A 17,500-nucleotide genomic window follows, 5' to 3' on the forward strand; every position below is an offset into this window, starting at 1 on the left:
GCTGGAAACTACAGGCCCATCTCTCTAACTTCACATATTAGCAAAGTCATGGAACGAATTTGTCAGAAGGGAGATTGATTGCGTTCCTAGAAGAAAATGACTTGCTGAATGAGACCCAGCATGGTTTTCCGTCCAGGGTAAAAGCTGCCTCACGCAGCTCTTGCAGCATTATGACTGGGTCCTTGAAGCAGCTACTTGACCATTCAAATGTTGAATGTGATATATCTCGACTTTGCAAAAGCCTTTGACAAAGTTGATCATGGCTTGATATGTCACAAGCTGCGAAACCTTGGCATAGCTGGTAAATTAGGAGAGTGGCTGCATGACTTCCTGAATGGTAGAAGTCAGACAGTTGCAGCCAATGGAGAAACTATCTAGGGAAACACAAATATTGAGCGGTGTTCCACAGGGAAACTGTTCTGGAGCCACTACTGTTTCATAGTGGCCCTTCTGGACATGCCCACGGTCACTCGGAGAGCCACTGTCACTAGCTATGCTGATGACTACAAAGATATCTCAGGCAATAAAGAATCCTGATGATATTGTAAGCCTGCAGAATGACCTAAATGCAATATATGAGTGGGGCAGAGCAAAATAATATGCCAGTTCAATGCAAAAAAAATTTCAAGTACTGCGCTACAAGACCAATGAGTAACCTCCCAACTGGCATACACAGGGCCTGGAGGGTACTGCAATCCCAGAACCACAAACAGTTAGAGATTTTGGGCATCAACATGTGTAGTGATGCATCATTTCACATGCACATTAATCAAGGGATCAAAAAAGTCATGTTGATTCTATGGAAGACATTTGTTCTGAGCCGCCTAGACTATTGCTCTCAGTTGTGTGTCACCACACAGTGTTTAAGCGGACAGCAGAACTCGAGGCAAATTCAGCGGCACTATACAAAAAAGATCGCCACAGTCCAACAGAATGAAACTATATATATGTATATATATATATATATATATATATATATATATAATATATATTATATCTCATCATCATCATCATCATCATCATCGTTTAACGTCCACTTTCCATGCTAGCATAGGTTTGGACGATTTGATTGAGGACTGGCAAGCCAGAAGGCTGCACCAGGCTCCAATCTGATCTGGCAGAGTTCTTACAACTGGATGCCCTTCCTAATGCCAACCACTCCCAGAGTGTAGTGGGTGCTTTTACGTGCCACAGGCACAAGGGCCAGTCACATGGTACTGGCAACAGCCACGCTCAAAAAGGTGTTTTTTTACGTGTCACCTGCATGGTGCCTGTGTTTTTTCCCCTGCCATTGCTTTACAACCGATATCAGTGTGTTTTATGTCCCAGTAACTTAGCGGTTCGGCAAAAGAAACCGATAGAATAAGTACTAGGGCTTTACAAAGAATAAGTCCTGGAGGTCAATTTGTTCAATTGAAGGCAGTGCCCCAGGTTGGCCGCAGTCAAAATGACTAGAAGGAATATCCCCATATTATAGAGGCAGCTGATTTGCCAGTACAGAAAGGTGAGAAGAAAGATAATCTAAACCAAAAAAAAAAGTGTAAAAGAAAAAAAAAAAGTCATGGCTATCACACACACACACACAAATTTTTTTTGAAGGATGAATCAAAGCTGAAAGCCTTCTTCATGCAAGCTTTTTTATGGACACACTGACACACAATAACCTCCATTTGAAAAGACACACACACACATATATACACATCATGCATTGTATATAGGTGTGTATCTTTATATGAGTTTACCTACATGTGTGTGTATTATATATATGCACAAGTGTCTGGATGTATTTATGAGTATATGTGTGTAGGGTATGTGCGTCTTAAATGTTTCCATGCACACACACACACACACACACATACTCATTCTCTTATGCATATATATATATATATCTATATATAGTATGTGTGTGATGTGTGTGTGTGAATTTATTGACTGGCAGAAGGAGGACATAAGGAATACAAAATAAAACCAAACAAAACACACACAGTGTGCACTAACAAGTTGAACACCTACGCGTGCATTTCTTCGCACTTGTCATTCTCCGTCTATGTCTCTCCTGTAGAGAGAGAGTGGAAGAAAAAAAATATATATAGAAACAGATAGATAGATAGATAGATAGATACAGTCAGACAGATACAAATAGAGAAAATATATATATATATATATATATAGGGTGCGATGGGTAAAATTGTCCCCATGCCTGTGCATTGTTTGTTTTTGATTTTGTTGACTACACAGTATAGTAAAGGTTAGCTGGGCACCGTTTGTGAGAAAAAATGGCACCATGACACAATTCTTTCTGCCAGAAATTTTGGAATGACAAGCTAGACTACTTGGCATTCATGCAGGATGCTTCAATATGAACATTTCAGAGCGTTTGGGTGTCAATCTGAGGACATGTACTGAGAGTGAATAAAAATCAAATCCATTCAACATCATGATGTTTGGAAGCGACCACTAGTGATGGCGATGTTTATGCCTCCATTCATCTTCTCACATGGCCTCACACTCAACACAGAGGGCCTACATCAAGTGCCTGGAGGAAGTTGTGCTGCCCTGGGTCAAGAGGATGGCTGCTGGAACACCCCATGTCAAAGCAACAGGACTCTGCACCATGCCACACAAACAAACGAACCCAGTCCTGGCTGTCAGACAACTTCCGCAACCACATCACCCCTAACATCAGGTCACCTAGTAACCCAGACTGCAATCCCCTTGATTATTATGTGTTGGAGCACAGTTGAGCGAGAGACCAACAAAACTTCTTGTAACACCAAAAATGAACTGAAGGCAAGGATTATGTCACCGGATCACCACCTTAAACAAGGAGACCGTCCAGAAGAGTTGCAGGAAATTCTGAAGTCATCTGGAGGCCATGGTTGAAAGCCATGTAACGATTTTTATTTACTTGGCAAATACAAATATATCTTTAAAATGAGACGCCAGTGTGTTATTTTCATTTTTGTGTAATTTAGACGACAGCTTATTCACCGCACCCTGTATGCATATATATATATATATATATATATATATATATATATAATAGATAGATAGTTGAATATACATAGATATAGACAGAGGCATGTGTTGTGTGTGTGCATACATTTCATCATCATCGTCGTCGTTTAACGTCCGCTTTCCATGCTAGCATGGGTTGGACAATTTGACTGAGGACTGGTGAAACTGGATGGCAACACCAGGCTCCAATCCAATTTGGCAGAGTTTCTACAGCTGGATGCCCTTCCTAACGCCAACCACTCAGAGTGTAGTGGGTGCTTTTACGTGTCACCCGCACGAAAACGGCCACACTTGAAATGGTGTTTTTTATGTGCCACCCGCACAAGAACCGGGTTACAGGAATATGTCATTGAGACATGTTTTATAGCGGGATGCTCTGTCATCAACCCTTATTTGCTGGTCAAGTAAATGATCTGAAACCCATGTGGTTGGAAAGTGGACAACACAGTCATATATGCATGCATATATATTAGAAGCACTTGATTCAGTCCCACTCTGTGGAACCTTGGGCAAGTGTCTTCTATAGCCTCAGGCCAATTGAGGCCTTGTGAGGGGATTTGCTACATGGAAACTGAAAGAAGCCGATTGTATACATACATATATATATCCGTGTGTGTCATCGTGTTTGTACCCCACCAGTACTTGACAACTGGATTTGGTGTGTTTATTCCCCCGTAACTTAGCAGTTTGGCAAAGGAGATCGATAGAATAAGTACAAGGTTTAAAAACAAAATATAAATACTGGGGTTGATGCAATTGACTAATAATTCAAGGCCGTGCTCCAGCATTGCCAATCTAATGAAGAAAATGTTGACAGCTACTTCCAAGTTTTAATTATGCACTATCTCTCAGACAGTCCATAGCACTGAAATTTTGAACGAAGTGCCAACCTTTTGCCTCGTGAAATACTGTAATCCCTTTCCATATCATGGTTTATTATTTAAGCTTATGTCAATTCCTCTGTGGTGTTGTTTTGCATTTATAATAAAAAAATATATACAAATTACAAAGATAAAGAAAAAATATATACAGTACAGTACTGTTTCCGCTTCACGGATTTTCACCTATTTCGGGGGATTTTGGAAAGTAACACCCGTGATAGTCGAGGGATTACTGTAGAATAATATAAGTATGGTACTCAAAGGTATTGAGTGATCCTTCAGTTTACTAGGGTTTGTTTTTATACATAAACACAAACATTAACACATATCTATATCTATATATATTTATATACATGAGAGAGAGAGAGAGAGAGAGAGAGAGAGAGAAAGATGAAAGAAAGAGTAGAAAGGAGAAATATGAAACGGACATAGAAGTGAGGAAGACTAACAGACATTTTACAGGGGGACTGCATCCAAGGAGTGACTAGTTGCACATCTAAACAGCTAACGCAATTATGGTTGCGACTACATTGAAAGCAGACAGGGGGAGTGCACTGAAGTGAAGAGTGTACAACAAGAGAGAGACATGGATGAATATACGAATGTATGAATGGAGGAACGGCTGTACAAACAGGTGAATGAATGATTCCAGTGATGTCTGAAGGAAAGATACAGGATGTTTGTTCAAAAGAAGACACTGAATTAGCGGGAAATACTAATTAAATTAATCCTTGATCCCCTTCCAAACTAGCCCATTCAACTCTATTACATAATTTGTTTTTAAGTATATATATATATTTTTTTTATATACTTATACCTCAGTACTACGGACCTCCCATTAACGGATTTCGGAAGCAGTGGACAAAATCACGGCATATCAACAACACCTCTTCACCATCCATTGTATATCTGATTTCAAATTAAAAATGAACTTCCTGTATTATAAATGTATATTTATAGAGTACAGGCATTTTACATTGTCAGATTGGATAGTGTGCTTGATTAAAAGTACAGTACTCTATTTATTCCTCTGTCTTTCATAATGCAATTGTTGATATTAGCCACTCCTAGCGTAACCTAACCTTAGTGTTGGTACCTGCGGACAATCGGCTTCATTGAACCAATGTTCCGCGTTTTTAGTCTGTAGCACTGAGGAAGGAGTGTATTTTACTTGTTTCAATCATTAGACTGCAGCCATGCTGGAGCATTACCTCGAAGGGTTTTAGACAAACAAATCAACCCCAGGACTTATTTTTTTTAGACCTGGTACTTATCCTATTGGTTTCATTTCCTGAACTGCTAAGTTCCGAGGACGTAACACTGGCTGCCATGCGGTGGTGGGAGACAAACACTAAAACAGATATATACATAAAGGATGGGCTTCTTTCAGTTTCCATCAACCAAATCCACTCACAAGGATTTGGTCAGCCTGAGGCTATAGTAGAAGACACTTGCCTAAGGTGCCATGCAGAAGGATTGAACTTAAAACCATGTAGTTGCAAAGTGAACTCTAAACCACACGCAAATACACAGATTCTGTAACCCATATTCTAGTAACGCTATGAAACTCATCTCACAGAAAGGAGTAAGACAGTAACCCCACAAACAGTGTAATGTATTAGAGTTGGTAGTAGTGGTGTTGGGAGTGGGGTGGAGTGAAGGTAAGGTTTATTTCAATGCTTCTCAACCATTCTTTACCTAGGGACCCTTTTGATTTTCCTAGGCACCATAAATATTCAATGTTTAAAAAAAAATCCCATTATATATTTAAAATATTATTAGAAATTGTATAAAAAAAAATTATCAAAATATTTTGTGTACAGCAATAGTATAACCAATTTATTGCAAGAAAATTTTATATGGACCCCAGTCAAGGATCACTGGTTTATTTTATAAAACTGATGACCCAGTTAGGATACCACAGACAACAGCTACAGCCCTGCATAAATATCACAAAATGGGATCAGTTAGGGAATGGAATATGGTAAACAGAACAAGATGGTCAATAAATAGTAAGCAAATAGTCCTTAATTTACCTGGACTTTGGGATCAGAACCTGCCTTAATGAGGAGTTCAAGACACATACCACCATGGGTTGATGCAGCAGCGTAGTGTAAAGGAGTCTGCAAGACAAGATGGTTTGGGATTATATATATAGCAGGTAGAATAGAATAAATTATGAACTGGTAATTGAAGGCATCAAATCTTTTATAGCATATTCATACAGAGGAGAGAATAAAATACATCAATATAGCAGGTAACCAAATGTAATCCAGAGAGTGAAAGGTCATAGTGATTTAGAGCAGATGGGTACAAATCCAGGAAAATAATTTGAGAGGCCCTTCATGTTGACTCAACTTGAAAAGGTAAGTAAAATCCAGAGGATCACTGGTGAGAATTTTGTAAGTGTTGAATAGCAAAGTGTAGACAGTTCTTTACAGCTGTTTCTGGAGTTGGTACATAATAAAAGCACTTCTGTGCATTTTACCTACATAAACACAACGTAGATGGGTGCAATTTATATTATATGAAACAGCACAGTATAAGTGACATGAGTGACTCAGCCCATCATCAAAAGATAAATGGAATTAGCAGTTTTCGCAGCTCAGTGCGTGTGTGTTTTACAGGGTCAAGTGCCAAAAATACAAAGAGAGACAAAACTTACAAAGGTTAACAAGGCCTGAAAATTTTCAGTTGATAGATCAATGTTTGTGAGTGGATGTTTTTGTATGTGGGTGAGAGTGTATATATGTGTGTGTGTGTGTGTGTGTGTGTGTGTGACAAAGTTGACAAATCTAGAAAATAGAAATTGATGTAATGTGCGTGAGTGTGTGCACATGAAATGAATATGCATGTGTGCAAGAGCGTATGTATGCGTAAATGAATGAGTGCATGAAAGTGTGTGGATATGTGCGTGTGTATACATGCAAGTGGGTATGTGTAAGTATGCAAGAGAAACTGTGTGCATGTAGGCGAAAATGTATGTATTCATGTGTACAAGTACACATTTGCAACCAGTGTGAATGTGTGTGTATGTGTGTGTAAGTAATAATGTGTACTGTAAATAAGTTGAAAATAAATGAAAAAAACCCCCAAAACATCAACAATAACAATAAAAAAAAATGAATTAAAGTTTAGAGTTTGAACAAGATATTCTGAAGATGCCAGAACAGGAGAAAGAGTAGTAGGCGGAGGAGATGGTGGTGGAGGTGTTGACTAGTACTCACCATGCCTCTGTGGTTCACAGAATTGATGTTTGCATTGTAGAGAATCAACTCTCGTACCGCCAGATCCTTGCCATTGAGAGAGGCGACATGAAGCGGAGTATTGCCATAGACATTCACAGCATCTACCTCTACACCCAATTCCAAGAGCAACTTGACGACATTTTCCTGCCCATTTGCACAGCTCGTGTGGAGTGGAGTGTACATCTGAAACACCGAGAAAGAAAGAAAGAAAGAGAGAGAGAGAGAGAGACAGCATAAATTATAAAAAATAGACACTTTTGATGGCAGAACATTTACGGTGAAGGTAGAAATCTTTCTTTATTACATACCTTATAATAAACATTATCATTTAAAGCAGTGGTTCCCAAACTTTTTCAGGCTGCGGCCCCCTTGGCACCCAGGCCACATCCCTAACGCCCCCACCCTCACCCTCCCCACCTCAAATATAGACCACTTTCTGCAGCAAATTTAAAACAACTGTATTTCACAAGCAAAACTTAAACCTAATTAAAGTATTAATATTTATTTTTACATCTATCACCCCATTTTGGCCACTCCACTATCATCCCACTTTTCTTCACCCCCCCCCCCCCGTGATCGGATGAGAACTGGTGCACTCAACGTGTTCATCCTTTAATGTCCACTTTCCATGCTGGCATGGGTTGGATGGTTTGACTGTAACTGGTAAGCCAGAGAAGTGCACCAAGTTCCAGTCTGATTTGGCGTGATTTCTACAACTGGATGCCCTTCCTAATGCCAACCACTTCATAAGCGTAAGGGGGGGCTTTTTACATGTCATTGGCATGAGTGCCATTTACATGACACTTGCAATGGCCACAACTAATACACACACACCCACCACAGGCTTTTCTTTCAGTTTCTGTCTACCAAATCCAGTCTCAAAGCTTCGTTGGTTCAAGGCGATAATAGAAGCCACTTGCCTAAGATTCCACATAGTGGGATTGAAACCTAGACCTCCTGACTGCAAAATGAACTTCTTAACCATTTGGCCATACTGCACCTACTAAGTAATAGCAAAGATCTTCTAAAGCATTAAACTATATTTTCTGAAGATTTGTGGCATTCTACTTAAAAGCCATTAGTCTATATGGAAACTTGATTCACTAGAAATATCACCAAATATTCCTCCTTTAATATTCAGCCATTTTATTTAAAAAAAAAAGAAAAAAGAAAAAAAAAAAGAGACATGTAGAGTGTGAGGTTAAGAAGCTTATTTTGCAACCATGTAGTTTCAGGTTCAGTTCCACTGCATGGCACCTTAGGCAAGTGTCTACTATAGCCCCAAGCCAAATAATGCCTTGTTAGTGGCTTTGCTAGAGGGAAACTGTGTGGAAGCCTATCATGTGTGAGTAAGCTTGTCCCCACCATCCTACCACTTTACAACAGATGTTGGTTTATTTACATCACTGTAACTTAGCAGTTCAGCAAAAGCAACTGATAGAATATATATCATCATCATTTAATGTCCATTTTCCATGCTGGTATGGGTTGGACGGTTTGACTGAAAACTAGTAAGCTGAGGATTTGCACCAGGTTCCAATCTGATTTGGCACGCTTTCTACAGCTGGATGTCCTTCCTAACACCAGACTCATAAAATAAGGACTGGGGTCAATTTGTTCAACTAAATCAGGGGTTCTCAACCACTTTTTTTTTTCATCTATGGGCCCCTTTGATTACTATTTTATTCAGGTGGACCCCCATTGCCATTTGAGGTTTAAAAACTAGTTTTTTTTTAGAAACTTCTTTCAAAATTCCTATTTTGTTTTTCACACATTAACCTGTGTAGGTTGAATTATGTAAAATGTTAGAGAAAGAATCCTAGCTGTTTCTTGCAATACATACCAATACATACATCTAAAACAAAATATTTTCAGGGGACCCTTTCAAATTCTATTGTGGATCCTTAGTTTACTATTATGCTATGTGAACCCCTCCAAAATCTTATATGGACCTTCAGGGGCCATATGGCTCCCGGTTGAGAACCACTGAACTAAACTTTTCAAGGCAGTGCCTTAGCATGGCTGCAATCCAATGACAGAAGCAAGTAGAAGATAAAAGATAATGTTTGGAACATTTCTGATTGCAGGCCTGCTTGATATCAAGGTTGATCTGGAGCCATAAAATATGCTGAAATTCTTCACAATCATTCGTCATTGGATTCTGTTAATATGACAGACATAAGCCAGACTGACTGCTTTATGCAACTAAATATATTTGAGAATTCTTATTAATGAGATTATAATCTTGTTAAAAGGCTGTTTTAAGTAAATCCTAAGCTAAGCTCTGACCTTAATCCATCACTTTAGTCTTGATTGATTCACCAGACAACTGCCAGTATTTAATTGCTGAATGTCATAGCAACAGACAGATGAAATCAATCTTCACCTGGATAGTTAGGTAGTCTATCAAAGTGTGTCTCCTCCAGAAAAGCGTAGTAAGCAATTCCGTACTATTTAAGTAAATCCTAAGCGAAGCTCTGACCTTAATCCATCACTTTAGTCTTGGTTGATTCACCAAATAACTGCCAGTATTCAATTGCTGAATGTCATAGCAACAGACAGATAGATGAGACCAATCTTCACCTGGATAGTTAGCCAGTCTATCAAAGTGTGTCTTCTCTAGAAAAGCCAAGTAAGTGATTCCTTACTACAAGACAAATGTTTAGGTTTTTCCTATCAGCCTTTGGACTGTGGCCATGCAGGAGCACTGCCTTCAACTATGGAAAACAGACATAAAATAATTGTGTATGTGTGTGTATATGTATGTATGTATGTATGTATCATGCTTTTCATTTAACATCTACTTTTTCATGCTTGCATGGGTCAGATGGAAGTTGTTGAAGCATATTTTCTACAGCTGGATGCTTTTCCTGTCATCAACCCTCACCTTTTCCAAGCAAAGTAATATTTCCCTATGGAAGACTGGAAATGCACAACACCGCTTATATGATGGTTATGCTCATTTACACACAAACACACACAGGCATATACACGATGAGATAAACACGTGCGCACACATACACACACACACAACAGGCCTCCTTCAGGTTCTGTCTACGAAATCCACTCACAAGGCTTTGGTTAGCCTGTGGCTACAGCAGAAGAGACTTGCTCAGCATGGGACTGAACCCATGACCACATGGCCACGAAGGAAATTCTTAACCATACAACCCCACCACCAGACACACATGAAGATTTACATACTCCAGCCACAGACGTAGAGACTACATAATCAGTTGACTTGCTAGAAATAGCAGCCAAATTTTCTTTAAGTCTTCTGTAACTATTTCTAAGTAAATACTCCCCCTGTGTGTTTTGATTAAATTTGAAAATAATCAAGAATTAGAATGGATTTAGTAAAATAAATAATTTCTCTGTTATTAAGATGGTGTCTGCAATACGACAGAATCTATTTACATAAAATTATGAAGGAAAGTTTAAATTCAGATCAGAAGGTTTTTAAATTTTGCAAATTGGTAACATAAAAAGTGAGTGGTATCAAAAGGATTAAATTACTTCCCATTACGTCTGTTTTTCCTGCTAGTGTAGGTTGGAGGAATACTTAAAGAGACTATACTTAATAGACAGATGCTCTTCTCATCACTAACCCTCATTTGTTTTTTGTTTTTTGAGAAAGTGATTCTTTTTGTTTTTTTTAATTCTAATCATCTTTGAAAGCACATAGCTATCTTATTTCTTTATTTGTTTCAGTCATTAGACTGTGGCCATGCTGGGGCAGAGCCTCAAAAGATCTAGTCAAACGAATCAATTCCTATACTTTTTATTTTAAAGTCCGGTACTATTCTATTGGTCTCCTATCCCAAACTGCTAATCTACAGGGATGTAGTCAAACCAACACCAAATGTCAAGCAATGGGGGTACAACACAAAGACGCCCTCCGCCACACATACAACAGGCTTCTACAAAATTTCAACAACCAAAAATCCCTCACAAGGGATTGGTGTGGGGCTATCGCAGAAAATACTTGTCCTGGGTGGTGTGCAGCGGGTTTGAACCCGAGGCCATGAAATTGCAAAGTGAACTTCTTTACAACACAATCATGCCTGTGCCTATTTGATAAACAGCCTTTGTTGACAGGGAATGTCAAAATAATGTCACCATTTTTTGCTGAATGCTTTCACTGGAAGACATGGAATGTAAACATCCACCCGACCTCCACAAATGCACACGACTGGTTTTCATACAGCTCGTGTAACAATTTCTTTCACATGACACCGGTCAGCCTTGTGAGTAAAATTGGAAGACAGAAACTATCTAACAGAAGAAGACCCTTGCTCAAAGTTCCACACAGTAAGCTAGAACTCACGATTATATTAAGAAGTGAATTCTGTATCTACTCGGTCATGCCTGCACAAATCCATCATTATTTTACCATTGCTTTAATGTCCATTTTTCCATGCTTGCATGGGTCAGATGAAGTCTTATTGAGGAAGATTTTCTACCTTGAAGCTGAATGGCTGCCCTTCCTGTCACCAACCCACACTGGTTTCCAAGCAAGGTAATATTTACCCCCATGGCCAGACATGTTTTTATGGAAGACTGAAAATTAAGTACACTGCTTCTATGATGGTGACAATCATTTCTACAACAATCACACAATGCCAAGACAAGGAGACACGAACACACATATATGATGGGCTTCTTTCAGTTTCTGTCTACCAGATCCACTCAAGGCTTTGGTCAACCCAGGGCTATAGTAGAAGACACTTGCCCAAGGTGTTACACAGTGGCACTGAACACTGTACCATGTGGCTGGGAAGCAAACTTCTTATGCAAAAAAAAAAAAAAAGAGGTGGGGGGTGGACACACTGGAATATTTTGATGGTCATAAAAAAGAAAAGGGTTGGGGGGAGCATAGTGATAATTGCGAGAGAGTAATCCTCACCAGTTTGTCGCGACAGTTGATCTCAGCATTGTGTTCTACTAACATCTGCACCATGTCCACATGTCCCATGTACGCTGCCCAGTGGATGGCTCTCCGGTCCTTCTTGTCGAAAGCATTTATTGTTGCACCTTTCTCAAGCAGTAGCTGCAACATCTGGGAGGAAGGAAAAAGAGAAACAGAAGAGAGAATATGTGGTCAAAAGAATATTAGACATACACATACATCCGCATACATTGGCACAAATACATATGCACACACACATACACAAATACACACAAATACACACACATACATACATATGCAAATGCATACACAAGTATACGTTGACACAGATATACTTGTGCATAGACACATACATATACATTGACACAAATCCACATACATATGCATGCACATATGCACAAACACACAAATACACACACATGTATGCATTGATACAGAATTACATATGCATATAAGGCGGCGTGCTGGCAGAAACGTTAGCATGCCGGGCAAAATGCTTAATGGTATTTCGTCTGCTACTACGTTCTGAGTTCAAATTCCGCTGAGGTCGATTTTGCCTTTCATCCTTTTGGGGTCGATATAATCGACTTAACTTGTTTGCCTATCCTTGCTTGTCCCCTCTGTGTGTAGCCCCATGTGGGCAGTAACGAAATAATTACGTGCATAGACACACATATACATATGCATACACACATATACATTGAAAAAATACACATACACACACATACTTATACACATATTGATGTACAGACACATACATATGCATACACATATATAAACAGATACTTATACATACACAAACATAAATGAATGCAGTCTCATGCCACAGCCATGCACTGATACCAGGGCCCTCCCTGTCTCACCCTTGTCATCACTATCTGTGCGTGTGTGTGTGTGTGTGTGTGTACGTGTGTGTGTGTACGTGTGTGTGTGTGTGTGTGTGTGTGTGTGTGTGTGACTCACAATCTTGTTTTCTAACAACTCAAACTCCAAGAATGCCAGCAGAGAGGTTCTAGGTTCTGATAATGTGGCAAAAATACGGCAGATTTTTCTGTGGGATTACATGTGACAAGGCTGGACTTTAGAATTACAGGAACAATCTATTTGACGGGCCTCTACAATTAACCTTGTGATTGGCGTTAAGAAGGGCATGAAGCTGTAGAAACCCAGCCAAAACAGACTATGGAACCTGGGGTGATTTCTAGCCTTGCTGGCTCCTGTCAAACTGTCCAGTCCATGTTAGCATGGAAAATGAACGTTAAATGATGATGATGAATTTCACTGACAAGACTTGTGGGGCTGACACAAGGCTTTAGTAAAAGACTTGTCCAAGATACCACACAATGGGAGTGAATCCAGGACATGATGATAGCAAGACAAACTTCTTAATCAGTGCATGCCTGTGTTCATACCAATCTGGAAGCTGTATAAGAGAGAGAGGGAGAGAGAAAGGTCCCATCTAGCGAGTCTGGGTTAAACCTGGGTTCTTGTCATACTGTGACGCACACACTGTTGTTGTAGTTGTTGTTTGTAGTGGTGGTGTTATTTGCTTACCTTTATGTGTCCGTTGAATGCGGCATGGTGCAAACTTGTGCGCCCTGCACGATCAGACACATTTACATTGGTTAACATGGGAATCAAGTATTCTGCACATTTTACGGCATTGTTTGCAGCTGCAACGTGCAGAGGAGTCTGCCAATTTTTATCTCGCGCATTAACATCAGCCTGATGTCGAAGAAGACACTCGACGACGTCCTGTAAAACAAATTCGAACAATCAATAGATCTATAGAACATTAAAAGCAAGCCAAAGTTTTAAAAAAGTAGCAATTATTATTATTATTTTGGGGGTCAATTAAATAAATACCAGTTAAATACTGGGATCAATGCCATCAACTAGCTCTCTCCTGCAAAATTTCAGGCAAGCTGGCAGAATCCTTAGCACGCCGGGCGAAATGCTTAGCAGTATTTTGCCTGTCGCTACGTTCTGAGTTCAAATTCCATTGAAGTTGACTTTGCTTTTTATCCTTTCAGGGTTGATAAATAAAGTACCAGTAAAACACCGGGGTCAATGTAATCGACTGGTCTCTGCCCCACCCCCAATCTCAGGCCTTGTGCTTGTAGTAGAAAGGGTTATTATTATTATTATTATTATTATTATTATTATGAAGGTAGCAAGCTGGTTGAATCATTAGCACATTGGAGTAAACGCTTAGCAGCATTTTTTTATTTCTTTATTGCCCACAGGGAGCTAAACATAGAGGGGACAAACAAGGACAGACAAAGGGATTAAGTCAATTACATCGACCTCAGTGCGTAACTGGTAGTTAATTTATCGATCCTGAAAGGATGAAAGGCAAAGTCGACCTTGGCGGAATTTGAACTCAGAATGTAACGACAGACGAAACACCGATATGCATTTCGCCCGGCGTGCTAACGTTTCTGCCAGCTCGACGCCTTCTCTTAGCAGCATTTCTTTCAACCTTTTACATCGAGTTCAAACTTTGCTTTTCATCCTTTCGAGATCAATAGAATAAGTATCAGTCAAATAATGGAGGTTGATGTAATCAATTTGCTGGCCTTGTGCTAAAATCTGAAACTTATTATTATTAGTCTTTACGTCTTAAGTTCAAATTCTGCCAGAGTCAGCTTTGCCTTTCATTTTACCAAAGTTGATAAAATAAGTACTACTGGGGTAGGCTTTGTGCTGATAGTAGAAAGAATTATTAGGGTATTGGTTGGTTTGGTAGGTGCTGCACAGTGGGATCCAATCTAAAACCACATGGCTGTGGACTGAACTTCTTAACCAAAAGGCCACGCTTGTGTTGGTACAGAGTTGGTAGATGGTGCAATGAAAGTCAAAAATGCACCCAGCAGAGGAGACCCCACAATATATGCAAGGTCTGCACCTTGGGTACTGAGCTGTCACCATACCCAGGTGACAGCCAAGTGTGAGCAGGTGAGAAATCAGAGTGTACTTACATCATTTTTCGAACAGCAAGCTCTGTGAAGAGGAGTTAGCCATCGATTGTCCTTTGTGTTGACACGTGCCCCATTCTGGAGCAATAGCTCGGTGATTTCTGGGTCACCGCAGAAAGCTGCAGCATGGAGCGGACTTCTTTTCTCGGCATCCTGTTAGAAACAAACAAAGACAGACACCAACTACTAAAGGAGTTCATTTTTAAAACATAAGTAAAAAAATATATCCCTAAATAGAAAGAAGTAGGAAGAAGACAAAGACCAATTCTTTAATGACAAGGGGTGGATAATGGCCACAGGGTTTGGGGGATAATGGCCCTGGGGTTAGAGCCTTGGTTCATTGTGCTCTTAGGATACTGGGTGAGTAGACGAGAAGTCAGTGGTTAGTAGAGGTGGATGGTTAAGACAATAAGAGTACTGAATGACCAGCTAACAGGTCAATGACAGGAGGTCACAGATAGCCAAAATGGCAGAGTACTGAATGGCTAGAGATGGTTCATGATCAGAAGAGCATGAAGCTGCAGTAAAGCTGCATCAGTGATCGATGCAAGCTTGGAAATGTGGACATAAAAATGATAACACACTAACATGTGTGTGTGTATGTGCGCACACTAAATATCCCTATGCATTATCATCATCATCACTTATTGTCCACTTTCCATGAGTGTAATGGGTGCACTAATATATATATACATTTATATATATATATATATATATATATATATATATATATATATATATATCGCCAGTGCTGCTGGACTGGCTCCCGTGCAAGTGGCACGTAAAAAACACCTTTTGAGTGAGGCCGTTGCCAGTACCATGTGACTGGCCCTCGCGCCAGTGGCACGTTAAAGCACCCACTACACTCTCAGAGTGGTTGGCGTTAAGAAGGGCATCCAGCTGTAGAAACTCTGCCAAATCAGATTGGAGCCTGGTGCAGCCTTCTGGCAGGCCAGTCCTCAGTCAAATCGTCCAACCCATGCTAGCATGGAAAGCGGATGTTAAACGATGATGATGATGATGATGATATATATAGCATGTAAAATAGAAGAGTGTGATTTGAGGGAGAGGTAGGGCTGCTGTTTCTGTTATGCTGAAGGGACTATGAAGAGGGTCTGTTGATTAGTGATTTATAATTTATAAATGCAATTCAGTAATTAACAAAGAACATCTTGACAGCCACAAGCATTCAAATGGGATTTCTGTGCCATATGCTGTTTATCTACATTGTTCTATCTCATTATCAATCAGACTATCAGATGTTATACACTGCTGGCCACAATGCACTTCCTCACATTGTTGTAGCTTTTGAATGAATCCACACACCAGCCAACAAGCAAGTCAGACAGTAGAATGCCAATTCATTGCAGGTTTATCCATTTACAGATGAGTGGACTGGGGCAACGTGAAATGAAATGTTTGGCTCAAGAGCTCAATGCACTGTCAGTCTGAGAATTGAAACCACAACCTTGCAATCATGAGTGAAACACACTAACCACTAGGCCACATGCCTGCACACATTTTATATATGATAGACAGATAGCTAGAAAGATAAACCATAAGGGACTGAGACAATGAGATATCCACAACAGTGAAAAGTGTTAGAAGAATGCATAGAAAAATAAAAAGGTTTGCAAGCTTAATCCCATATACAGGGTGGCCCAAAAGTAGGTTTACAGTTATCACGTAGGCACATTAAATTTCTTATTTCATTACTGCCCACAAAGGGCTACACACAGAGGGGACAAACGGATCAAGATGATTATATCGACCCCAGTGAATAACTGGTACTTATTTAATTGACCCTGAAAGGATGAAAGGCACAGTTGACCTCGGCGGAATTTGAACTCCGAACGTAGCGGCAGATGAAATACAGCTAAGCATTTCGCCTGGCATGTTAACGTTTCTGCCAGCTCGCTGCCTTTAAATTTCGTTAAATTTGTTTTAAAACATTTTATTACATTTAAATTTCTATCTTACAAACTGAAAAGGGAGCTTGAAAAAAATTAACTAAATTAGAATAATGGTTTCATATTTTTTTATGATTAAGATCTAAACTGTTAATATATGAATGCGAAAGAGATAATTGAATAACTGTAAACCTACTTTTGGGCCACCCTGTATATACTAAAATTGTTTTTGTAAAACAAAAAATGACTGCCAAAAAGATGAGAAGAAACTGAAAATATGCCCCACCACCACCACAACCTCCCGTAACTCATTAGCCCAGATTGACAAATTGTAAGTGACCAAGTGGATAGGGGATTATCAATTGAAAGGTCAGTAGTTCATATCCTATCCTTGGCACTGTGTTATGCCCATGGCTACGACACCACAGAGCTGTAAACACAACAATGTTTTTGTAAACTATAGAGATATAAAAGTAGGTTATGATAGTGTAGTCATGGTTAACGTATGCAGGGAGAGGAGTGATTTATCTTACATCCATTGAAAGCCTGTACAGAA

At 39.6% G+C, this 17,500-nt stretch overlaps 1 protein-coding gene across 1 annotated transcript in view; it reads right to left on the reverse strand.

Moving 5' to 3' along the window:
• The window catches only part of LOC106869704 (uncharacterized), a 163,965-nt gene that overhangs the window by 86,859 nt on the left and 59,606 nt on the right, over positions 1-17,500 (reverse strand). Inside the window, exons 3-8 of the mRNA XM_089357990.1 lie at positions 15,038-15,187; positions 13,611-13,811; positions 12,054-12,206; positions 7,127-7,330; positions 5,936-6,022; positions 2,014-2,056 (exon numbers count right to left, since the gene is read on the reverse strand). Of these exons, the coding sequence (XP_089214116.1) occupies positions 2,014-2,056; positions 5,936-6,022; positions 7,127-7,330; positions 12,054-12,206; positions 13,611-13,811; positions 15,038-15,187 (838 nt within the window). The remainder of the gene's footprint in view (positions 1-2,013; positions 2,057-5,935; positions 6,023-7,126; positions 7,331-12,053; positions 12,207-13,610; positions 13,812-15,037; positions 15,188-17,500) is intronic.

The sequence above is a fragment of the Octopus bimaculoides genome, chromosome 9, assembly GCF_046866305.1.
Source record: "Octopus bimaculoides isolate indiv1 chromosome 9, ASM4686630v1, whole genome shotgun sequence".
Lineage (NCBI taxonomy): Eukaryota > Metazoa > Mollusca > Cephalopoda > Octopoda > Octopodidae > Octopus > Octopus bimaculoides.